The following is a 26941-nucleotide window of genomic DNA, read 5'->3' as shown; positions in this document are numbered from 1 at the left end:
AGAGGCTGTTGACAGCACTGCCAACAGGCTTCAGAGGGTGGACATTGTGGGGAAAAAAAAACAATAGAAATAAAATAGGATTATGCAAACTGAGCATGCAAAGTAAGCATGTCTGTGTGTGCTCTTCAATGATCGTTTATCATCTAAGCATGATTGATATTCAGCATTAATAATTAGATGAAGAGAGCATGACAGAACATAGCTTTTCCTCAGACGACAATGGCCGAGAATTTCTGCAGAGCTCAGCCAAACACACCGGGCAAACAAAGTCGCACTGACATTCCCATGAAAGAGCATCAAGTGGAGACACTATGAGTCAGAGGAGCTCAGAGCACGAAGGCAAATAACCCTTCGTCCTCTGATGCCTCAGTCAGCATGTAGCCCATCACCTCTAGGAATGAGGCATGTGAGCAGTGTGAGAGAGCGACACCAGGCTGGCAGCGAGTGTGACAACAGGACTTAGCAATGTCACATGCCAAGGCTGAAACCCATCTGTACACCCTCACCAATGACTCGCTTCATCAACCCACCCCCTCCACCCCAGCCTGACTTGCCTTCACTGGGTACAGATGTGTGATCCACAGACGCTACCAATCTGGAGTCTTTATTGGTGCCACAGGGCTCAACAATGGCTGACACATAGCGCAAAGAGCTCCTGGCCAGAGAGTCACACCAAAGTGGAACATCATTTGCAGGCGATTGTGTGAGCAAGATGGAGGTGTTACAACTAAGTGCAGGATTAAACCATTCACATACAGAGTACAACACTGGTTACGAGTTGTATTTTTTATGCACAGACAAATTAACAAAGGCAATTAGATTTTTTTCCTTTTCTTTCTTTCCTGCCATTCCATAATTTGTCTGACTGAATATTAGACGCTGACTCAGATTCAGAACACACCATCTTTAGCCTAAATTAAGAGAAATCTGACTGGTATTCAAAAAAGGCAGTGGGGATATTTAGACAAATGGATTTGCTCAGTATGTTTGACAGCAGCAAACAACTATCCCACTACTTGTGCCCACTAAATATAATAACTTAGAACAGAATTAGAATAAGGTAGACAACCATTTATCAGCGGTTTGTTTGTAGTGCTATGAAAGCATGAACAGCTGTCAATCAAGAGTGCATAAATTAGACATATTTATTCATCAAACCCACAGCAAAAATTGACTATCTGATCACTGTGGCAGATAAGGTATGTTACAAATATCTAGACTTCTGATTTTATTGTTAAACATCACATCTGAATGTCAACAGATGTTTGCAGAGCTCATACTTCAACACGTCAGGATTTAACTTCATGATTCCCCTCTGGAGGGTCTCATCCTCACCTCTTTGACTTTCTCCCGGCGCTCGTTGGTCCTAGGGTCGGCCGGTTTTCCGTTGTCTCTCCCCAGCGCAGGTTTGAGCAAGCACCTTTGGAACTTCTTGAAACTGAAGGTATCCGAGCTGGCACCGTGATCAGTGGATGTAGCTTTCTCCGACGCGGACTCCGTTTTGAACCCGGACAGAGTCAAGTCCTCCTGCGCCTTACCTCCGGCGAGACGCTCCTCTATCGCTTCGTGAGACACGGAAGGTTTGCGGTTCAAGCTTTTCGGCTTGCTCCCCGTCTCTCCTTTGGCAGGGGTCATGCCCCGCTGCTGATCCTGGTCACTGGGTCTTTTAAGGTGCTCCCTGACATCGTTCTCTGACCCGGAGCCAACAGTTACCGGCTGGATCTCTGTCTTGGACAGAAAGATGCGTTTTAGCCGGACAGAGTCTGGTAAAAAGAAAAGGGCTCCAAAACATAGCGTTACCAACCCCGAGAGAAAAAGCAGAAAGACGAATTTCTGAGACAGGCGTAGACCCATGCCCGATGCCGAGACACCGGGCAACTTTCGAAAAACCATTGAAACTTTTCTTGAGACGCGGCTTTACAGTCGAGACAACTCGTGTTTTGACAGGCTCCACTCACTACCAAGCAGCGTCTCTGCTACCTTGAGGCTTGTGGAAAAACTAAATATGCTGGACTTCAAACACACCCCTGTGACTTTTACAGAGAAACACACACGCAGCCGCAGCTGTCTTTATCTCGCTATTGATTGGATTTGCATAAGCGATGGTTAGGCCTGCCTATATCTAAAATTTACAAACCCTTTGCCAAATCCACATCTTCTAATCGTAATCACTGACATGTACAGACAGGGTTTGTGTTTAAACTGCAAATCACAGAACAGCACAGGGGTTGGTGGCACTAAGCTTGTTTTTCTTTTTTGTTTATGTGATTAGTAAAGCATCCACTAGAATCACGGATAAATGCACTTCTGCAAGCGTTTATAAAATATTTTGCAGTCTGTTAGGCCCTTTAAACAAAGTTGTGGCTCAATGCATTTTTCCAGCCTGTGCAGATCGTCAATAACGCATTGCCCTAGTGTGCAAAACCTCAAGCGAACAGCGGCGCATCTTTTCCTTGTCTCCGTTTAAACCGACCCAGGTTGCAGCATCACAAGCTCCTACGATCGCGTTTAAGAAAAATAGGATACAATCTGTTCTGTTCTCCTCTATCCCGTACAACTGGTGGACAGAAACGCGTGTATATTCATGCCTCCTATCTGTCATCTGCACTCCTCCGGCAGCCTCGGTTTGTTCCCCCCTCTCCACCTTCGTCAACACGCCGGGCGAAACAAATCGCTGGCAGACATGAAAGAAGGCGCGTTTTGTCCCATGCGAAGTTATCCTAAGCCCCGATCCAAATCCAGTGAAGAAACAAATCCACCATCGAGTCCGCCAGTTTCCAACAAAGGCAGCAGAGACACACACGGCGCCGCTGCTCCCCTGTACCCGCCGTTCGCCTGCCGAGCCCCGCTCTCAGAGGTGCGCGCTGTCGTTGTGCTGTGGACGTCCGCCTGCGTAGAAAAGCAAGAGGAGAGGGTTGGAAATGTAACATATAGTGCAGGCAGGGTAAGGACGAGGAGCGGAATAGGAGGAGGAACGGGGGGCACGAAATGGTCCACTGCTCAACAATCCGGTGGGTTGGGCTGATTTCTTGATGGATATTCACAGCGGCTTATCAAAAGCCGTTGGTCTGGAAGAGAGAAGTCTGAATGGCTCTGAACGTCGGGATGCCATCTACACCTCCCGAGGAAAACGAGCTTGATTAATCCTGAAGAAGCTGAAGAGGATAGATGCACCTGCTTCAGATGTCTCAACAGCATGTTAACATGACAAAAAATGCATAAAGCATCGTTTTCATTTCAGGAATAAATCAAGCTAAACCACTTAATAGGCTTTCTTATTTTAAAGACACTCCCAGTTTTTAATTAGCTTCTGAAGCCAGTCTAGAGGGACCCACTATAAATTACATTTATAATTATTTGTTTGGCTCATTTTAAAAAGCTTCGACGCACCTGTTCGCTCTTTTGATGTGATGATTGTTGGGTCAAACGAGGATTAGCGTGCCTCAAAGACAAACACACCCAGCAAGCCATGTAACATAGCACTTACCTCTAATGTAAAGAAATAACCCACTTCACAAAAGCTGCTTTATCGAAATGCATTTTTAAAAAGCAGAGAATAAATAGGCTACTCAATTAGGCTGTAAAGTTTCAAGCACTTTAAACTAGTTACCGGAAGTGACGCAGCATGTTGGCCCATTGTGTCGCAGGTTTAGACCCAAATTAAGTCCCGTTCATGGATATTCGGTTATATGCCCTTTGTCTGTCACCAATGTCACCAAACGTCTTTAGTTCAAGGAACCTGGTTTCCAGATATATCTCTCTGTTTAGCAGACAGACTATAGCTACTTAAAAATCTGTAGAGTAACATATTTTCTTATGAGTCTGGGCTTATCTTCAAAACACCTGCAAGTGTTGTCAAAACATCTTTTAGGGTTATCAGGGTTTAGTTTTGATTTGACGCCCTTAGGCATGCAACAGTCATCTGAGCAAAAGTCTCCACTGTAAATATGATGAGTCATGGATGGCAGTCAGAGCTTGCTGCTTGTTAAAGCAACTCATTGTGACCATTTATTGCTCTATTTATGAGCAACATACACTCATTCTAGGCCACATGTTAAATGTCCTTATGCTTGTTTTGACAGATTTGGAGTTTACTAGCTCATGCAATATGTGCAAAAGCAAAGTAGACTGATGATTTCCAGCTCAGCAAAGCAAAAGAAGTTCAATTTACCATTTTTTTTTCTGGAGCTTTCAACCTTATTACACTGTCTTTATCTGTAGATGGAATTCGTTCAGCCATGGAGATGAATCTAAAATCATCTCCATGATTGAGCGGCTACTGAGCTTGCATGTCAAGCTCAGCAGCTTGCATGTCAACACCTCTATCAATAAAGCAGCATCAGCTGCTGAGGACTGTGGTTCTCTGTGGTGTGGTTAAAGGACACTGCAGTCAAGCTGTAATGTTAAAATTCAAGATTAGATAAGCTCAAATTCCACACTTTTAGTCATGGCATTGAATGGGTCTGAATAGCTCTCAATGCTTGGAGTGAGGCATGCACAATAAAGTTAGAAGTACGCATTTACATCATATTTACTGAGCGGTATGGAAGGTGAACTGTAAACACAGTGTTTTCTAGAGATTAAATAAGATAGATGGGGAGATAAACTGGCCATTAGTGAAGAGCCTGCACAGCACTATTCTCGTAATGCCTTTGAAAGCAGCATCCCTTCAGGGGCATTAAACCTTGAAATGTTTTCAATAATTGGAAATCAATTTAAAACCCATCTCCCACCACTATTACCCATCCAAAGACCACCAGGTGGGTTTCTGCTCTTCTTAAAATAACTGTATTTAATGTAGATTAACAGCATTGTGGACATCCTTGGCATTGTCTGTGATGCGGGATGAACACCTGATGAACTTGAACCATATATTTTATATTATATTTTCACTTTTTTCCCCCTCCCTGTTGTTGCAATAATTCTTGTAAGGTCATTTGTATTTTCATCTTATTTCATTGCATTTCCACAGTTAAATCAATCTTCATGGAGTCAGAGTGCCGAGCTGTCTGTAGTTTAGAGAACAGAGACAGAAAAGAAGCCAGAACTGTTGAAATAGGCTTTTTAGTTTTGAGTCCTCTGAAAGTAGGTACATCTGTGAGGCATTTAGAAGACCTTGTCAGTGACAAAAAGATATTTTGTTGACAGAAGCTTGCCTTTTTCCTTTTATTTAGTCAGAGCTTTGTGCTGGTTTGAAGCCTGTGTATTGCAAGGCTTCAGTTTAATGCATTTTAACATTGGCTGCACTGCAACATACACCACACTGTTGCAACTTTATTATGTCTGTAGATCATCTTGTTGACACAGGTTATTTAGTTTGGTAAAATGTGTCAATATACGGACATATTAGGACTTTATATTCAGATGTGTTTTTAATATTATGACCACCAGTTATATGTAAATATGGAGGGTCAAATAAAAAACCTTTGACATATTGTAGGCATGTGAAACACAAATGCTAACCAAAGCTTTGTCACAAATTTACCAGATAAATGACAATAAATAAATAAATAAATAATAACAGACACAAACATTTCTGGAGCTAATGTAGAATTTACCTACCTGAATGCATGAGGTCTGCCTTGTAATGTGGCCACTTACATGAAAACAACATCTTAGGTACATTTTTATCACATGGGTGATTAGCATTTTATTATAATCCAAACAAAATGAAATACCAATAGCTGCCTTTAAAAAATAAAAACAACTTAACAGATATATCAAGTCAAAGTTTCTCAAAAGGCCAAGTTATACATGAGTCCACTCATTGAACTTGCATGAAGCTACGCCAGCCAGTGACAGCCTAGTTTATCACCAGGATAGATGGGCGAGGTGATGCAGTGTCACTGCTACCAACAGGCAAGGGTGAAACCAAAGCACAGGGATTCTTTTTCCCACCTAAAATAAATAAATGTCTCTGACAAAGAGTATTTTTTTTGTATACCGCACATTTTCTCTTACCTCGGAAAATAACTGGGATGGTGTTTTTGCTGCTCAAATGTCATTTGCAGTGACTGTGGACTAATGCAGCTCTGGCTCCATTCACAAACACACACAGAGCATTGTCATTAGCTACATTCTGGTATCCTGATTCTTCATGTACATAATTTGGACAATAAGGACATTGAGGGAAATCTGCAGCTGCATGTGATAATGTTTGCATCCCTCAGCTGGGCTCTGTTATCAGAGCAACCCATAGTTCGTCACTTGAGAGGCATTCTCACAAACAGAATGCTTTTTGGGAGCCGAGGCAATCATTTTGTGCCCTCTTTGGGACGTGCTGTGAGAGTGTGTTTTGTAATGAAAGAGGGACAAACTTATTTACAAGCTCTGACAATTAAAATGTGTGTAGCCATCACATAATAGCCACAAAGTTCCTGTAAATATTTGCAGGTCATGGGCTGAAACAGCTGACTGTGTTTAAAACATTTTCTGCAGAGGGTCACAGACCATAATATATCCTGCGAGCCGTAACCTTTTTTGTGCTCAAATTTAAAAATTCACTTCTGTTCCAACACGCTCTGATGTTTTATTCATCAAACAAAATGCCAATGAAAAAGTCCATCTCTGTGTTCTGCTCCTTCTAATACATCAAACAACAGGCAGAGATGTATCGGCCTCTGCCAGTGTGTCCGGATTGATAATGTCACAGAGCCTGCTGTTAGTTTCTTTAAGCACTCTTGAGAGGTATTTCTCTGACGTTGGAAAGTGTGGCCTGGCAAGATTCTTGATGTAAAGCCAAAAATATCAGGGATCGATTTAAGGGGTGGGGGTGCTTGATGCTTCAGATTTACAAGGTCTGACAAAGCATACTTCGGGGTCAGCAGACATGATGTAACTTGGGCAACTTTGTTCAAAAGGCATCAGAAAGTTCATGGTGTCATTTCCTGCAGATAAAATTTTGTTTAAGTTCAAATAGAGAAGAGCTTTAAGACAAACATAACATCATTGTTGCTGAAGCCTTGGTGTCATTATGTAAACCGGATGTAAATGTGTCAACATACTGAAAGGGATTTACTTTCACATGCTACATGCAGAATTTGAATTAGACACATAACAAATACATGCAGTTAAATAGAATCATATAATAATAGTGATATGTAACAAATGAGACATTTTTTTAAAATCAACAGGACAAAAAGTCATTAGTTACAGAACTTAAAGCAAAATCTAATTTCCAGTGTGACAAACGTTGCCACGTTATTGTATATTTCTTCTGAGAAGTGTTGGGCCTCAACTATCATTTTTGCATTCCTCCTCCAACAGAAATGAAACACGGCTCAGATCAGCCATCAGTGCAAATTGCTGGCCATCAGTACAACAATAAGCTCTGCTTTATTGCCTCGCTGCAGTTATATTTGTCTGTTCCTTTTATAGACAAAACAAACACCAAACCGCCGCGTGCATGCAGCCCTGCAATGACCCTTCTCTACCAGATTCATAATCAAAACACTTCTTGTTGTGCAACCAAACATTTTCAAAGCACAGCTGCCGACACTGAAAATCGGAATGTTCACTTGTGAGGAACGTCAGCGCGGTTGTTCAAAGTTTTTATGGCCTAAACACAACAATTAGCCATACAGTAGATGAGGTATATGGGCCATGTAAATGAGAGGGAAGGCAATAGCAAACACACCATTAAGCTGATGGAATGAGGCCACAGAAAACCAGAACCCCTCCCACACACACACACTCACACACACACACACACCCGACACACTGATTAAACATGCCAGAATGCTTTCAGTATACAAACCGTTTCTACTGTGAAATTACACAAGAGACAAGAGGTTGGTAATTCCATGGTTGCATAGTGCCACCTGCTGGTACATTAGTAGGTTTCAAGCAGAAAGCTAAAATGTGGCTACATTAAAGCTTGTAATTGCACAAATTTGTGTTGAATTAAAATTGACCTCCCAGACAAAAGCCACATCATTACAGCCAGAGCACTCTTTCATCATTTAAAACTGAAGTTGGGAAATAACAACAAAACTCTTAAGTTCCTCAGAGCAATATGATGTGACTGTGGTTCAGACTCCCACCATATTCAAAACAAACAGTTTAATTATATGTAAAGGGCAACCACTCTAAACATTAAAGAGCAATCAGGAGAAAATAAACAGAAGAGCCCTCATGCGAACAGGACTAATCTTCGTGATGATGGCAAACCATTTCACAGATGATTTAGACACTGTGATTTAACTAAAACAAAATAGAAATAAATATGGACTCAGACCAATCCATTTAAAAAACTATTTGTAAATGTACAACAGTGGAAGGGCTATTAAATATCTGCGGTTGCTACTGTAAGTGTGCATTTAATCCTCTGACTACCTGAGAAGTAAGAAAACTGTCAGGATTTTTTTTTTTTTTTAGTTTAGTTCATGTGTTTGTTGGCTCCTGCTGTTTTTCTCCCTTCCTCCCTACCTCCAGGCATCATCAACTTCAGTATTTAAGTCCTGGTGTCACACTCATACAATGCCAGATGACCTTTCATGTTGATTTGGATAGCTGACTGTCCAGGACCACTGCTTTAGCCTTTCTTCTGGATTCCCCTGAGGATCTTTGTCATTCTACTCAAATTATCTGAGCAATAAAAACTTTTTTGACCCCTTTGAAGTTTTGTCAGTGTTCTTTCTGGGCTGGAATTTTGGATCTTGGTTCAATCAAAAGCATGACAAGAACATCTTTTTTTGTCATTTGTTGTTGCAAATTTTGCTTGCAGCTGCAGACTGAGTACTTTAAATTCTGATTTAATCTTAAAGTGGGTGAGAAAAGCCAGGATATTAAATATCTACAGTTTTAAGTAGTGGTCAGTTTGCAGTATAAAAAGGCCTCATAGTTGAATATAACTACAGCTCTATGACTGATGCAACAACCAGAATGAGGGAAGTTGAAGTATCATTAATGATGTACTTATTTAGCAGGGCTGCTGTTTTATGATATACTTAATTTAATCATGGAGTGGCAGTTTGTCCTTCAATCGCAAAGTCAGTCGATCCTGCAGCCAACAGACTGAGTGCCTTGCCTTGCAAGTGCATTGCCTTGGTGTGCCATACTTGGGCAATCAAGCAAGTAATGGCCTTTAAATGGTTTTAAAACAGAATTTGACAAGATGGAATAGGAGTCTCTTTTTTCTAAGAATAAACAAAAAGCTGTATTTTATCAATGAATCTTGAAGCGAACAAAAACAATACTTCCATTATACACGATATACGTGAGAATTGTAGGATTGAGGCTAGTTGCATTCAGCGGTCATGTTCCAATTTAATTTAAATCATGGTTCTTTGATTGCATTAACTATGTCAATATGGCCCCCTGGAAAACAAATGTTGTCCACCACTGATCAATAGAAGAAGCATCTTTCACTGCTAAGTAATCTAATGGGTCAACAAGAGTAGAAAAGTACAAAGTAAAGGCAGTCCATTGATCATGCAGGCTTGTTTTTAGTGTCTCGCCTTGATATGCACAGTAGTTATTTGAAGCAGCAGTTCTCAACCTCAACATTGGGGTAGTAAGTTCAGTTGGATGACTCATAAAGTTATAAAAAGAGACAATATAAAACTGTGGCATTCACAGCCTTTTTGCACTCATAGATTTATGCAACAGATTATTTTTGGATCCCTTGCCTTAGACATCTAAATGGAGTTTAGATAGTTTAACAGTTGTGGCTTCAAAGCTTGGAAACAGCTGGTTTTCATTCCACAACATAAACCATTTATAATCAGAGCTGGAACTGAAATACTTACATAAAAAGTGATGGTATGAGAGTACTTAAAAAACACTCCTTTGATACATAAAGTTTGGTCAATGTTCTGTAGCTCCTGAACAAGATAGCTCTCTAAATGCCAGTTGCACAACTCATATCAGCAGTGAGGTAATCGGTTTATGGACTGAACAAGCATTGTTTGTCTAGAATTTACACGTATCCTAATGTTTGCTTACTGCTAATTATTCTGGATTTATATCAGCTCATTTCCTACTAATTTAAATACAACAATGTATTTTTTTTCTCAGCTGAGAGCGAGTCCTGTAATTTGAGACTCAGATTATATTCCTCAGATGTTAAATGAACTTGGCCACCCAGCCGCTCTGCTGGAAACCGATAGAATGCAATAAATGTCAATCATTGAAATGAGTGGATAAATAGAGCATATCCATTCCAAAACTATTACGCAGAAAAAAAACGTTTGTCAGCCAAATGTGTTCATCATAGGGAGCCCACAGGGTCATTGTTGTGTTTTTGCATTTTACTGAAGCAGAAGAGGAATAAACAATATCAGTAAGTGGCACCATTTTTCTCTCTGGATATTTCTCAATCTCTCTTGCACACACAAGCTCAGCAGTGCAATAACATTTTAACAAGACAGAAAGTTCAGTCTGAGTTTATTCTTCTCAACAAATGAAAAAAGCATCATCCCACCTTCTTAAAAATTTGACCTTTGGGGTTGTCTGGATTTGGAACGCTGCCAATTCTGTTTTAATTATACTGTGCAGCAATTCCCCTTGCAACTTCAATTCAGTTTGATCCTGTTTCCTACATGACTGCTCAAATCTGGAATTTTTAAGATTTTAGTTTAGTTTACATTGCATTTCTTTTCCACTATATTTTAATGGGAAATACAGATTTTTGTACTCCCATATGGCCAAGATTGCACTTGCAGACTGTAATTTGCATTTGAAGAGAATAAATGTTGCAGATTTAAAAAAGGTAAATTGGTCCCACCTTTTTCCTCCACATTACTCATTTAACAAAATTAACTTTACATTAATTTTACAGATGTTATACATATTAACTTATAAATAACTGTCATACATAGTAGAAGAGGCTGGGGAATTATCCCCACAATAGTTCAACATTTTTTGGGAAGTCTATCCTGAATGCAGTCCAAAATTAATGACAAGGTTAACATCCTTTTCATCCATATAGCTCATTAAGTCAAATTTGGAGATCTTTTTAAGTTTTCCACATTTTCTTCCACATTCCAATACAGCTTATAATGGTGGGTGCAGTTAATGGCAGCCGCCATATTTTTGCCATCATTTTTACTTTGGTGTCTTCTGAATGGACAAAAACAATCTGTGTGTGAATTGAGAACCCTTTGAGCTTTAAAATTGCAGTACCGGCTTTGTTTGGTAGGTGCTAGAGCAACGTTTGGGATAACCAAAGCCTTAAAAGGCACATAGAAGAAGAAAGTACACATACAAAATTTCTGAATAGTTACCTGTAGTGAAGTCATCGCAGCACCTGAGGCTGCTGGATCCACTCGCAGATGAAAGCACGTTTATGTCTGGAAGAATTTTGGTCACAGGTGGCCACCATCCATTCACAGCTGTGCTTGGCAATTTGAGGTCATTACTATGCTAATTTTTACCACTAAACATCAGTAATTCTTTCAAACTGTTCCTTTAAATTCAAGATGAGATAGAGAGAGGAGGAGAATGGATCATTTTGAAGAGTGAATTACCCTCCAGGTCTGACTGATGTACTGAATGTCACATTTCACACAGGGCTCATAACAAAGTGCAAGGGTTGAGTGTTTGAGTTGTTGTTGACACCAGACACCCATTTATTTGCTCTCAAGCACCAAAAATTGTCCCCTTTATGAGTATTTCTGCTAAATGTGTTTAACCAATCACAATATGAAGGTTCTGAATACTTATTTTATCTAAATGAAGTCATTTTTATATACTAATAACTAATGATTTCTCTGAAACATTTCAAATAACCTAAACTGTTTAAGGCAAACCGTGTTTCCATTGCTATCTGCTAGTGTATAAAACTGAATGCAGCTACAATTTTATTCACGTTTATATCATGCAAACCATAAATCTTCAATAATGACAAGGATATGAGTGTGTTATAAAGTAAACCTTTAATGTATATTTCTGAACATAAGTCATTGCAATGGAATTCTGAGAGCAGATGATTACTAGATTACAAGAAAGTGCAGACTTTACGTTATTCAGATTCTGATTTGTACATCATATATTAAATTTCTAATACATTTATTTTGTTTTCTTATATACAGTATATTCCCATTTGTGTGAACAAATAAATGAAAAATAAATTATCCTTTTACAACTGAAATTTACAAACTGTAATTGATAAATTGCTTGACATACATTCAAACAACACATGAAGTTAAAGGAAACAAAATTAGTAAATGATCCACTTTGTCACAAAGTCACACCACTCGCTAAGATTTTAACTCCCAGCTTGAACCCATCCTTGTATTAAGGTCCATCATAAAGCACAGTCCTTTACCCCATGATGTGTCACCTGATGAACGATGTGTAAACTACATTTAAAGCATTTTATTGCTCTCTCTAACATCTGTTTTGAGATTAAGGTACAGCTTAATTAAAGTGCTCAGTGTTAGTAAAACAGTGTCATGCAGTGGGAGCTGGATCAGGCAAATTGGAGAAAGAGGACATAAACAAGGGAGAAAAAGTCACCATACAGTGGAGGAATGACACAGCAAGCCCTGTTATTTGATGACATGGAAGTGTGTGTCTCACTGTGAGCACTGCATGTTATAATTGATAGTGTGGCTGTTAAAATGACTGGTTAAATATTATGATACCAGTGTTTTGGCATGTTTTCGTTGTTTTGTTGTTGTTATCCCGTGTCTGTCTTTATTTTGTTTTAAACTACTATCATAAATATCTTGATTGATGAAGTCACCACAGCACACTTAACCTCATTCTACGTTGTAACTGATTTGTTATTGATGGATCTAGTTAACCTTGTCCAGGAAAACAAATTAACATTAGGATCACCGGGTTTGAGCATGAAATATGTATTGAAAAAAAAAGAAAACAGAGTGACATAATGCACACTTCCAGATACAATACATGACCATACAAGCAAAGAACTCTGAAATAATCTACAATGACTTGAGCATGTAAAAAAAGAAGGCTGGTAAATGCAGATGAGGCCACAGTGTTGGTGTTATCTTCCAACAAAAACAACCATTACTTTCTTTTGCAGGAAAACATTCAATGTGTTTCCACTGATATAAAGCATTCTTATGAGGAAAAGAAACGATGATTTAAAGGGTTTTGTTTGAGTTAAAGCAAATCAAAGACAAAGCTGATGCATACATAGCAAGTTACAAGCACCAAAACTTGTAATACAATTCATATGTAATGTATTACATATGAATACAATAAAATAGGTTCTTCGATAGGCTGCATGGCTTCAGATAGGTTTCCTGCACCAAACATTACTCTCCAAGGAGCGCGACAATGTTTGCCCAAAAATGGTATGAAAAAAAAAAATATGAAAATAGTGTTTATTTTATCTTATAGAAACTAAAGTCTTTGGAATAATGTTAAGTAAACAATAAATTTCTTTTGGATATAGCTTTGAAATATAAATATAATTTATAAATATAATTTTGAAAAAAAATCCCTTAATTTATCCTCATCCCCAAACAATCATGTAGTATGGACATTCCACTTTTCTTTAACACAGCTACACATTCACAAGCAGAAGTAGTTCAAGAAGTGCAACACTCCTAAGCAATAATCAGACCCACCTGACTCAGAGAATCTAAAAAAAAAACTATAGAATGAGTCCCAGCAGCACAGCTTCTTGTTCACCATTTTAGACTGATAAATTCAATGCTGCTTTTTGTTTTTTATTTAAAGGAACTTCAGGGTTTGGAAAAACAATCCCATTGTCATTTGGTTTATTTAATTCAGTATTTTAAACAATCCTTTTGACTTTGAACGATCCTAAACAAGCTTGCCAGTACACCTCTCTTAGCAGTATCTACCTTCTCAGAAAGTGGAGAGCACGTATGTTGTCATGGCATGGCAAAGAAAGACAAAAAGAAAGAAAGAAAAGTAGAACCAAACCCTCTGGATATGAGCAAGCACTCCCAGTTTCCACTGTTTTACATATTTACATTAGTTCATGTGTGAACAAACAAAACCCCCTGTAGCCCTTTCTATAAAAACCACAGCAAACCATTTACAGATACTTAAAAGAGGAGCAGAAGGAAGTGAGCAAGCCTGCTGGGCGTCTCTGCTCTTAAACTTCAACTGTAATGTGAGCTCTCTGGATGAAAGACGAGCAGGAAAAATTCAGCCGTCACTAACACCCAGAAAACAAGAACAATGACCCACTTGAGCTACTTCAGTCAGACTGGGTTACAAAGCTGAAGTTCGCTCTCCACAATGAGGTCTTTGAATGAAGTGAAAAAAATATTTCTGGGTGTGAAGTCAAATTTCAAAATGAATTTAAATTGTGGCACAAGATGTTCTGTACTACATAAGTCAGCATGATACCTTCTTTCATCAAGATGTTTAACTGAATATAAATCATAACATTAATAAGGTCACTAATTTAAAGTGTGTCATATTCCAATTTACTGGAAAGGAGTGTAAAAAAAAGACATATTGTATACTTTACACTGACCATTATTCAAGAATTACAGTTAATACGTTTAATTTTAATCTTTTTCTCTTAATAATTATGCCACCTTTACAGGATTCATGTAAGAGTTGTTTTTTAGACGTTAGTTTAGGAATGTTTCCTGTTTTGATTTGTTTTAAACAAAAATCACCCATGGCAGAAATCATGTGTCCACAACAGAAGACAAGAGGACATCATTAGAAGTCCACTCCATCAAATGATGGAATACAAAACAAAGTGGAAATATGAATATAATGTCTTCACAATTTGTTTATGAGCAAAACAAAAACAGTTTCTGGGCATAAAAATAACTTCTGAGTCTTATCAAAAGCTGCAAAATGTCTAGTCAATTGTTTTGAATGACTCTCTGTTAATGCCCGTGTTTGAATTTAGTTTGGGTTTTAGCACGAGATGAGATAAAAAGACTTTTAAAGGGCAGTCATTAATAGAAGATTATACAAACCTTATACATCTGTACTGCATAGAATTACTTTTCTTGCCAGGACATGCCTTCTGTCTTAGATTTGAACAAGGTTAGGTGCCATAAAAACATTCTTGTACAAGCTAAAGACACATTTTAAATATGAGGCGGGAGAAAGTGTGTGGGGATGGCCAGAAGTCCACCCCTGACTGAGGTAAAACCTAAAACCTCTACAAAGAAAAGTAATGAGGAAGAATGCATGATGGCAAACCAAAACATGGGTGCAACAAAGCTTTCAATTTGACTCTGTTTATAGTTTAAAACTCAATGAACTCCCTCAGTGAATTGAGGGATTTTTGATGTCCATAGAACTCCTCCATACAGCCACACAACAAGGTCAGGCGGTCTGTTGTGGTTCTTAGACACAGCGGTTTGCTCAGTGTCTAAATACATTTACTTTGAGCAAAGTGATAAAAATATGTTGAATTAAAAAAGACAGAAAAAAATGCACCAAGTGACAAGTTTTGACATGATATAAGGCCAAATATTTTATAAAAGCTACGTGTAAATGTTTGAGTATCCAGCAACTTCAAGTGACAGAACAAAGGTTTTGAAACTATGATTAAATTTAAACTTAACAACTGTGCAATCACTGAGAAAAAAACAAAAACAAAAGAAACAATTGACACAAAATTAAAAACCCTAAAACAGTCCAAACCTTTGGTAATGCATAGTTCTTTTCTGAATGTCTCGAACATAAAATCCACCATGTCTTAGGCAGCCCCAGCAGCTGCTGTTCCACTCCTATCAAATAAAGAATAAACTAATAACTAAGTGATGGCTCTGTTTTCTCAGGCTCTTCCGTTTTGTGTTTCATCCAGTTCTTACAGCATTTGCAATTTTGGCTTGTTTGGTTTTCTGAACCAAAGAGATCCTTTAACCGGTGAAGCCGAGGCATGCAGCCTGACCTCTCTGTCTGTGGTATCTCACGGCAGGAAAGGTTCGTCCTCATCCTCGTCTGCACTGGGACCGGGGTCACTCAGACACCTCATTAGCTTCTGCTGATCTCTTGCTTCATTTTCCTCACCATGCTTGTTTGGTCCACTTGACCCTGGAGGAGGCTTCATCATCAGGCCTTGGTCGTCCTCCTTTTGTCCCTGCTGATCACCATGTCCAAATTCATCCAAGAGGTTAACAGAGTCTGGAGACTGTGGAGATGCCAGGTCCACCTGGATGGTCGGCACGCCATCTGACCTCGGCGCCATGTTGTAAGCCTGCGGATCTACAGGCAGGATGAAGGAACAAATATCATGAATTCCATCACTGTGCATGAACACACACATGTTTACAGTCCATGGCTCTGAATAAACAACAAAAACAGAGCAAAGTAAGACACCATGACTTATGGTGCATTACAAGCTGGAATGATTCCACCTTTGAGCTAAAACTTCCAAAGAACAACCTGACTAAAGCTCCCCACAGGTAGCATGCTCATCAGAATAAACCTCACCAGTTTCACCAGGAAAATCCCCGTATTAGTAACAAAAAATGAAGTTTACAAACATGCATGTTAGTTGCTTTTGGGTTATCACACCTTAAACAAGTCCCGTCTACACTCACTACATACCTGAACCTTTTTGCTGCTGATCAGGTTTGATATGAGTATCTCTGCCTAAAATGAAACCACACACTGGTTTACATCTTGACGTGAACATGAAAACTTATTTCCATCAGTGAGGAAATATCTACTGCTGACGGTGTGAAAAGAAGCAGTTTATCTTGACTCTCTGTTGGTTTGGAAATGTCGCCTTGTGAGCCTGACAAAATACTCCGATCCTTCCGGGTCTCATTTGTGACACGGTGAACTATCTCGTGTTTAAAGTGGTACATAGCAGTAACATTTTATGAGCTAAGATGGATGTGTTTACCTGAGGCCAGTCTGGCTCTGCGCATGGTGGGGGAGTCAGAAGGAGCAGCAGGCAAGGTCAGGTAGTTATTCATCTCTTTTATCTAAAACAAAAACAAACAAAAAAAACAAACAAACAAGCAAACAAACAAAAAACAAAGATTATACACTATAACAACGTCGAAAGTTGAAATAACAAAAAGCCTCAGCCGAAATTGATCTGGAAATCCAGTCAAACAGTTCTCAGTAATTCAATATTAATCAGTGTCTTTAAGAAACTTCATTAAATTGACATGATGTTTTGATGGAGCAGGTAGAAATCCCCTTGAGTCTGCAGTGGCCTCTAGCACATTCAATTTGCCATAAACAAGAGTAAATTTCATTTTGCAATCACAGGCTGATGAAATGGAAGACAGTTGAAGGACTGTTCAACTGTGGGATTAAATCAGCTCCTATTTGTGTGAAGAAATTCTGAATGTGGACATTAATTACAACACAAATTATAGTGTTGGTTAAATCATTTAACCGGCAGCCCAGTAGAAGATGGTGCAGCTGTGTTTATTTCGATTCTTAGCTGTCAAGCTGCATTTTTCATGATTTACCACATGCCGCCTGCTGAAACACAGCTCTTATATCATCCAGAAAGAGTGTTAGTGTATCCTGGTGCTTTCAAAAAGTCTCAAACTTCTTTTATGCTTTATTCAGTCCTGCTGGGATAAATATTCCAGACAGTCTTCCTGATTTAAGCAATTACTTTTGACTTCAGAAGGGTTACCTACCTTTTTCTCCATTTCCATCATCCTTTGCCTCTTCAGAAGTAAGTCCTTATATCCATCTTCAAAAGGATCAGCCACCAGAGTGTGTCTGTTGTAGGAGCGAAGCTAGGAAATAAAGATACATAAAAGTTGACTTAAAAAGATTGGACTTGTGCAATAACAATGCCAATATACTGCATTATGGCAACAAAAGTCTTCCTGTGTCCTAAAGTGCATTAAGTTGAATGTGGAGCCAGTGATTTAGTTCATTCAAATGTATTTAATTTAATCTATTTTTCATCTGTACAAAAGCAATCGATACAAACAAATATGGTAGAGGCAATGTTAGTGCAAATTAATGTTAACGATAACGTTCAGCTTCCAGTGATGCAGGACAGGCCAAGATGGTAATACATTTCTTAAAAATGACACAACAAAAAACCTGACATCTGTTTCTGGCTATCAGCAGTGTTACCCTCTGTCGTGTCCTCTGAAGATTGGTCCTGAGGATTTTCCTGATCTCCTCCTCTCGGCTTTTGGTTAACTGTGGCAGAGCTCTCTCTGTAGGTTTAGGAGCAGGAAGCTTCTTGGGTTGAATGTTCCTGACAAATAAGAAAGAAAAGCAATCAGAGATTTTGCACTGTAGACCGGAACAACCAAATTCAATGAGTTATGTTTTTATTTTGAAGCTGTCTAATCTGAATGCTATATAAAATGAGTTGATGCTAATATTTCCAGTCTGGCCAGGAAGTCAGCCTCACAATTAAAGATAGACACTTCACTTATTGTGTTAAATTTGAGATTATATGACACATCTCTGTAACAGACAACATTTAAGAACGTGGAGTTAATTGAATTTTGGATAACTAGGTTTGTTTGTACTATTCAATGGAGCTTGTACCGAGGCTGTATTTCCTATGCAGGAACCCAGCACATATAAATATAAAACTGGTCTCTTGAACTTTTAATCAATTTTTACTCAGCAAATAATAACACCTTTGTCCAAAGATAAAAATACTTTTTTTTCCTTTTTTTTAACAAGTTACAAGATCGACAGTGATTTATAACACTTACTGTGATTCCTTAAAATGAATGCAATTAAATTTATTTGAAAATGGTGATATCCTCCTGACTACCAGTAGTATAAATTTGTCCTCTGTGGAGGACATTTGTAAAGCTGAATATCTCCATCCCCCTTTCACACTATTAAACCCACTCATTTTGTTCTCTAAAAAGGACATCCAGGGCTTTTGAATGGTACCACATTTATAGGGGTGGGGCTTTGGGAACATCCTGTTTTTCCTCAAGGAAAATGGCGTTCATTACCACAATCACATTTCATAAGAAGAGGAAAAGTAAGTGCATAACTTCTTTTTGTGCAAATGTAGTCCTGAAGTATTATTGTAATATTTCTTTATGATATCTCTTGAGAACACAGTAAACCATTTTCTAAATGAATATAACAACATTTTACCACAACATAAGTTTGAGAATTGTCTTCTGTAGTGGACATTTGTAGCTATTTCCTGAATTTTGTTCAGTATTTTTCAATTAAGAAGAACGAGTTTCACTGTCAGAGTTTTCTCATTACCCTTCAAACAGTCGGGGAAATTAAAAAAAATATTGATTAAACAATTTTTTTTTTCTGGTAGTCAGGAGGATATTGGTTTATTCTATGTAATATGCAAAGAAAAAATGAGGATGAAGTGGGTGGGCAGTTAGCTAGGAATCACATTCCAGTACAACACTGGCTTGTTAATTTGGATATCTTACACAGTCAGCTTTCCACACAAGATGGCACTCCTGTCTCAGCATGAACCTCTGTGTGATGCACACTGACATTTGGTGAGGTTAAGCTATGGTACTTTGTTCTTACTGTATCATTTACTGAAATTATACGCCTTTGGTTTGACAGTAAAAGACAGAAAAACAAATACTTTTTAGTTTTTACAAATGAGCAAACTTATCCTAAACATAAAGGATTTGCCCTAATGTAACTAGGGGTCAGTGACTGATAGTGAAGAAAACATGCATTCAAACTAATAAGACACTGACTGCTAGCTGAGAAATTAGTGGTTTGTAATTCTACTTTCATGAGGTCTTTTTTAAGGGTTATAGTACACAAGCATACTTTGCCACACTAACGACTGGTTCCTTATGTTTTACTGGGTAAAAATGTGGCAGAGACAGAGCTGTAAATGGGATCCTGCTTCATTAATCCCATCACAAAAACTAGTTTTATGTCTTATTGTCAGAGGTTAAATATGACCTCATCATGTAAAATCTGTGACTGACGTGAAATTGAACAACTCTATTAAAAATACATAAAATAAATGATGATAGCAGGAGACTAGTTCAGTACTCACTGCATGGAAACCGTGGAAGGCATAGCAGAAGGCAGCTTGACTCCCCCTCCGCTCTCCACCAGCTCAATGGCCTGTTTCATCTCCATTTTGTGGTAGAAAGCGATGAGCTGTGGCTCCTTGGAGCGTTCACCTGCTATCAGGCACTTCTTCACATACTTCTTGTTAAAGCGGTTCAGTCTGAGAGGAGGGAAGGGAGACAAATGAAAACAGGAAGAAGGGGAGAAAAACAGACATGAAGGAGAGTCTTCATGTTACAAAGAATAAGGCAGCTTGAATGAATGGAATTAGTCACTGCTAGCAGTGATTAAACATTAAAGCCTCACTTGTGTGTTTTGTCTCTAAGGCTATGTATGAAAGAAAATGAACAATTTCATGTTTAGCTCTCAGTTCATATTCATTACAAACATCATCTTCCTCAAGAAATTTGGATCTGAGTAAAATATTTAACGGTTAATGAAAATACTGCAGAGCATGTTCTCTCATGGCTTCATGTGTTCATGTAAACGCTTTGTGAGATCCATACTTGTCTTTCCAGTGGTGATGCCCATAATGTCCACAGATATCTTCGATTCCGGTCAGTAAGTGATCAAGGAACTGCAGATAAAAAAAAAAAAAACATACAGATGTTTATTAGATATAAAATGTGATCTGAAAACTGAATTAGAATGAGCACGGGACAAAAAAGTTAAAGCCTCTGGTAATCCCAGAGCTGTATGTGTGGGAGTGAAATTAGCTTCTCAAAAACGTGATACAAGCGGGGAAAATTGTTTTCCCCCACTTGTATAGAAGTACATCACTTACAGTGAAAATGTGCAATAACTCTTTGGTGCATGAATCATAATTTCTGATAATTAACATTCATTACAGATACTCCAGTAAAGCACACACCACTCGGCTTCATCTTGTCCTTTCTTCTTTCCCACTGTTGCCATGCCTAACAGCGAAAACACCCGCTTGGGTTAGACTGCCAACATCATTATCAAAAAAAAGCAGGCGACAAACTTTAAAATGGAATCTATGAGGTGGAAATGGAAATGAACAGCAGCAGGAGCAGCAGTGACAACCGGGTGATTGATTGGACAGAGTTTATTACCAGCAGTGGCATGGCTGCTCAGAGGACCAGAAATATGTACGAATGCATTTGTTTTTCAGACCACTGCTGCCCTGCAGATCGCCCTGGTGCTCTGACTAAGTCTGCAGATGACAGTCTGACAGTCGGTGTTGCTATAGTAACAAGTCATTAAGCAGAACCACACAATCACTTCTGCTTTGTCAGACCTAAATGATTTATATAAGCACATCTCCTGACATGAGGCCATGAAAGCATGTAATCTTTAAAAGTCTTGTTAGTATGGAAAGTTTCCATAGTCAATGACAATCGAGGACAAGTAAACTGTCAAAGCACTGATATTATCTTCTCTTCTGATCGTGCAAGAATCCTTTTTCATTATAAAAATCTTAATTGTGGAGTTTCTTTTTTTTTTTTTTTTTTTTTTTTTTAACCTGTCTTGTCCAGCATCGTTGCAAACAGAATGATTGTCTGGCTGCCGTCTGGTGCTGGGCAATTTTACTCTATCAAGCAGGGATTTATACTACATGTATAAAGTCCCTCTTGATGACATGAAAAACTTTATTAAATCAGACTCTTAATGCTGGACTCGACCGGAGGGGACAGAGAGAGAGAGAGAGAAAAGAAAGTAGAGAGAAGAGGGAGGGGAGAGAGAGGGACAGAAAGGGTGTGGGGAGTGCGGGTGGGGACTTGAAACATCATACAGAAGACCATGTAATCCATACTACTTACAACATATATAGCTAAGATCATCCTAGCCAGTAGGTCATTACACAACTAGTTGATAATAGTAACAATAATAATAATAAGAGTAAGAGTAATAATAATAATAGGAACAGAAATAATAAAATAAAAAAAAGAAACAAAATATGATAATAGATATAAGTGAAACTGCTGTATTCAAGAACACGCGCAGAGAAACCTGTGTGGATGTGTTGGAGAACTCGGCCACACGGCGACGCAAAGACTGTGTGGAGACGTTCAGGAAGGAGTGATCATGCAGATGCCACCTCACCTGAACAGAGGCCAGAGTCAGGCCAGCGGTCCCGAGACCCAGGCCACCAGCCCCCCCGCAGGCAACAGATCCCGACCGGTCCACAGAGACGACTACTCGCCCGCCCAGGAAGGCAGCAGCAGGAGACCCCAGCAGGAGCCGCCCCGCGGACACAGGGCACCGGCCCCGGCGGGCCGAGGCCAGCAGTCCCCGACCCCCCCGGGCACCGGCCGCCCGGGACAGACGGGGCAGAGGGCCCGGGCCCAGGAGCGCAGGGACACCCCCCTCCCCTACAGGCCGAGGGCCAGCACGCCACCCGGGGGGGACCCGGCCCGCCCAGACGGCCACCACCAGAGGCCAGCCCCACACCCCAGCGCCCAGCCGCACACCCCGAGAACCAGTCCTGCCCCCCCCCAAACCAACACACACACACACAAACACACACACTCTCCTTCCACTCCTCCATTCATCCTCCCACGCATACACACCATCCTTCCACCATCCATCCTTCCACACACACACCATCCTTCCTCCCACACACTCACCATCCTTCCACCATACACTCTCCCACACCTACCCCATCCTCCCACACACACATCATCCCTCCACCACTCATCCTCCCACACATACACCATCCTCCCTCTCATACACCATTCATCCACCTTCACACCTCCCACACACACACACACACACCATCCTTCCACTACCCATCCTCCCACACATACATCATTCTCCTACACATACACCGTCCTCCCTCTCCTACACCAAACATCCACCTTCACGTACCCCATCCTCCCACACACACACACCACCCCTCCATCACCCACTCTCCCAAACATACACCACTCCCCCACACACACACCATCCTCCCTCCCATACACCATCCATCCTCCCGCACACACACCATCCTTCCACCATCCATCCTCCCACACACTCCCCCATCCCTGCACCATACATTCTCCCACACATACCCCATCCTCCCACACATACATCATCCCTCCACCATTCATCCTCCCACACCCACACCACCCCCCCTCCCACACACCACGCATCCACCTCCACACACCCCACCCTCCCACACACCATCCCTCCACCACCCATCCCCCCACACCCACACCACTCTCCCACCCACACACCACCCCCCCCCCCCAACACACACACACACAAACACTATCCCCCCACCACCATCCTCCCGCCACCCCACGCCGCGGGGGGACAGCCCCAGCCAGGAGGCGAGGAGACACGAGCCAGGCCCCCACCCCCCACCCCGCCCCCCACTCCCCAAAACAGCACCTTCCCCCCAGGGCCAGCAGCCAAAACCCCCCGGGACAGCCCGCCTACGCCCCGGGCCAACGCGACAGGCCAATTGTGGAGTTTCTAATTTAACAGAATATTTCAGTCTGATACATGAACACACGTGCAGGTGCCCATGCTGTCATAATGGTGCCACAAAAGCTTTTTATGAAAAACTATTATCATTCACTGAATGTGCTCTAAAAAGGGGACGTTCTTCTACTCTGCTGCTCAAATATGACAAACAATAAAAATATTCCAATAATATAAACAATACATAATCGAGAGAAAGGGTGTCCAACTCCACTCCTCGAGGGCAACAATCCTGCAGGTTTTTTAAGTTTCCCTGTTCCAACACACCCGACTCTAATTAATGAGTCATTGTGCAGAACGTCATAGGCTGTTGATCCATTTAATTTCAGTCAGGTGTACTGAGGCAGGGAAACACTGAAAACTGCTGGACAGCGGCCCTTCAGGACTGACTTTGGACATTTCTGATCTAAAGTATATTGGGATGCCATTGCAACTGCCAGACAGCAAACAAAATCACCATTTTATGCTTGACAGAGTACATTGCACATTGTGGTTGGTTGAACAGGTATCTCAACTTATCCCTGGTAACAAATAAAGCTGTAAAAAAAAATAAATAAAATGGCATGTTGAAACCTGGGTGACACTCTGTCTGGATTCTTTTGCCATACTGTAGGCCAGTGCAACTCTTACTGCTGTAATATCTGGTTTTTACACTGAAGGAGCCATTAGATTAGCGTGCTCCTCTTGCTTAGAGCATTGGTGACTCATCCCTAAGCCCTAGAGGGAGATGTGTGTATACTGTGTGTGCATGCATGTGTATGTACCTTAATTATATTATATTATATTATATTATATTATATTATATTATATTATATTATAACAGTTATAAAACACTCAGACACTGTACTGTGGAGTAATGTGGAGAGTTATAACATTTTTGTTTTTATGTTAAAACCCATAGACAGAAGAAAGTGTTTGTTACATTTAACCAGATAGTAAAAGGCTGGTGCAACAAAATGAACCAACAAAAGAGGTTTAATGACAAAATTCTTTGGATTTATATTTGCTTTAGTGTAGCATCAGTTTAATGTAATGTTGATGTAAAGTGCTACTGTATGGCCAGTAGGTGGAGACAAAGATCGAGAAAATCAGAATTATTTTCATTTTTGTAAAGATCGTTTCCCAGTTGCAACTGCACACCTCCAAATCCTTCTCATTATCTAATCTAGCTACTTATTAAACAGGAATATTATAGATGTTTGTTTTGTGACTAAATAAATGGGGAGGTTACCATACACTGTGATGACGTGCTGAAAGTTAAAGGTGTCAAACCTATCTTCTGTATCACATGAATTCATGCAGTTTGTCTTGTGGTCAAAAAATTTCAAATCATTTTGATATTTGCGGAGTCACAGTTGTATGCAGACACATGGAAGCACTGGCTTTTGACAGCTTGTACCTGAGTGTGGATCTCCTCATTGATCGAGCGCTTGGCTTCCTGCTTCTTCTTCACGGCCAGAAGCTCCACCAAGGGTTTGATGGTCATGCCCTTCAAAGAGGATAAGAACAAAGAATTATTCACTGCAAATACCTCTCGACCTTGGCCCAAGACAGGAATAGGTACTTATCACCAGTTAGTGCAGGTGCTTTAAAACTCTTATCTGCAAGGTTTTTTATGATTTCCGTATGTCTGTCAGAATAATGTAACACACAAACATGCATTCTCCTTACTTTAACTCTTGTCAGGTCACACCAGCCCTAATTACATAAAATCAACCTAATTAGATAATCAGACACGTGCATTTGTAAAATCTTACATTAACAGATTTAGTTTTACAAAAACCTCTTACTACATTAGAGGATTAAAGCCTATAAAAAATAACAGATTTAAGCTTTAAAATCAAGAGTAACAAACCTGAAAATCCACATTGTAGTAAAACACATTGTAGGCTTTCTGGTATGAAACCATATTATTCTGTGATAGCACTACTGTTTCCTAGTTTCTCTTTAGTTTTTTCTTAGTTTCCTAGCATAAGCTGCTTACACTCAACATTTTTACACGAAACTTAAAAAAAATAAATCATTATTATCATGTCAGATGAAAACCTAAACTTTTAAAATGTATGTAAACATGTAATCTGACTGAAATCAGACAAAATTGAAGCTTTCACAGCTGGACTAACACACCCAGATAATGCAACAGAAAATTCCTGCTGTAGCGTATTCTGGTGACAAAGGGCCCAGACAAGGAAAGACACACATCTAAAGAAACCAGGTTTGGAATTTTATTGATTGCAGGTCACAGTTGGATGTTGAATAGATACAGAGGATTAAGTTCTCCAGGTGAGGAGAGGACATTTTGGGCTACACCCAAATTATGGTTCGATCTGGGAGTTTTAACTTTAACCACAAATCTTTCATGAGAGTAATCAATGATCATGTGAACTCAAACTAACTTCCATCAGTTCAAGGTGGTGGCCACATTCCAACAGGGACATAGAGACTCTAAGATCTCCAACCTTCAAACTCACAAAGCAAACTGATCTTCTTTTCAGGATTTCTTACCCACATGGGATGACAACAAAATATGCCAGAACACTTCTGGTATTCCTGACCGTCTAACAAATACTTTTCTTTAACAAACATTTTCTGTACAATAAAATGCTGAAAGAGGTGTTTTATATGTTTTTTAAGAGTGAGATAAAATTAATCTCCAGAATCAGACCTTGATAGTACATACGCATTTCTAAAATCTTTCTAAGATAAAAAGGTTAGAAAATTAGATGGTTATTTTCTCAACTTCCAGTACGTTCTACTGAGATATGGAGAAGATTTTTTTTTATCTGTGGTATAAGAAAAAAAGTCTTATTTTGCTATAATCATATTTACATATTTTCTATTTTCTTTTTAATAATCATATTATATATTATGTAGTTTGTAGACCATTTAATAAATATTCATATTATCTTAACTTGTCGTCATTTCCTTGTGTGATGATTAGGGTCGATTAAAGCGAGAACTATGAATTAGCGTCTTGAGACTGATTGATTAATTTAATGATATAAACTGTATCACTGCCCTGAGGTCATTTTTCTTAATTATGTTTTAATGTGACGACATTACTTTTTAAGTAAAATCTTGTCAACAATGAGAGACGTCTGCAAAGTAACTAGTTTAACTGTCAGTATCTTTTTACACACATGGCATTACACCTACAGAATAATTATACAAAAATATTTGAAGACACAAGAATGGAGTTCAAAATAAAAATTCCTACATTAAGCTGATTAGTGCAATAAAAAAAACAACAAAACTGATATTGTTGCATCGCTACCTGTTCTGCGTTCAACAAAAAAAATTTCAGTCTCGAGCTCATCCCACCCCTACATCCTCCAAGACAGGTGATGCGCCCAGGTGAGTGCAGCTATTTTTAACCACAGAATACACACCCAAAGTGACACACCCACCATCCAAGTGCCAATCACATGGACACACAACAACATACGCATACAAGAAATTATTTACACATACTGTATGGCTCCTCCAGGTCATTTTTTACATCTGAGTATGAAAATCTAGTTGTTTATTATCATTTTGAACTCTAACAGTAGTGTTAGTTACGTAACTTCTCAGTTTATTTGTCTGTTATAGCAGCTTTTAAACTTAACTACTTTACAGT

The 26941-nt window shown here is 39.6% G+C and overlaps 2 protein-coding genes across 4 annotated transcripts in view; both read right to left on the bottom strand.

Moving 5' to 3' along the window:
- Nucleotides 1–2922, bottom strand: part of LOC121642035 (mannosyl-oligosaccharide 1,2-alpha-mannosidase IA) — a 196462-nt gene extending 193540 nt beyond the window's left edge. Inside the window, exon 1 of one of the 2 annotated variants that reach the window (XM_041988500.1) lies at nt 1336–2922. In XM_041988500.1, the coding sequence (XP_041844434.1) occupies nt 1336–1893 (558 nt within the window). In that variant the 5' untranslated portion in view covers nt 1894–2922. The remainder of the gene's footprint in view (nt 1–1335) is intronic. The other variant, XM_041988502.1, reaches the window with a different exon arrangement.
- Nucleotides 2923–11858: 8936 nt separating this feature from the next.
- Nucleotides 11859–26941, bottom strand: part of slc9a1a (solute carrier family 9 member A1a) — a 37678-nt gene continuing 22595 nt past the window's right edge. The window contains exons 6-13 of one of the 2 annotated variants that reach the window (XM_041988384.1): nt 24722–24811; nt 20397–20467; nt 19874–20050; nt 17983–18109; nt 17532–17633; nt 16775–16856; nt 16474–16518; nt 11859–16128 (exon numbers count right to left, since the gene is read on the bottom strand). In XM_041988384.1, coding sequence (XP_041844318.1) covers nt 15833–16128; nt 16474–16518; nt 16775–16856; nt 17532–17633; nt 17983–18109; nt 19874–20050; nt 20397–20467; nt 24722–24811 — 990 coding nt within the window. In that variant the 3' untranslated portion in view covers nt 11859–15832. The remainder of the gene's footprint in view (nt 16129–16473; nt 16519–16774; nt 16857–17531; nt 17634–17982; nt 18110–19873; nt 20051–20396; nt 20468–24721; nt 24812–26941) is intronic. The other variant, XM_041988385.1, reaches the window with a different exon arrangement.

The sequence above is a fragment of the Melanotaenia boesemani genome, chromosome 6 (genome assembly GCF_017639745.1).
Source record: "Melanotaenia boesemani isolate fMelBoe1 chromosome 6, fMelBoe1.pri, whole genome shotgun sequence".
NCBI classification, from domain to species: domain Eukaryota; kingdom Metazoa; phylum Chordata; class Actinopteri; order Atheriniformes; family Melanotaeniidae; genus Melanotaenia; species Melanotaenia boesemani.
The sequence above is the reverse complement of the archived record's forward strand: the minus strand, read 5'-3'. Positions and strand labels throughout refer to the sequence as shown.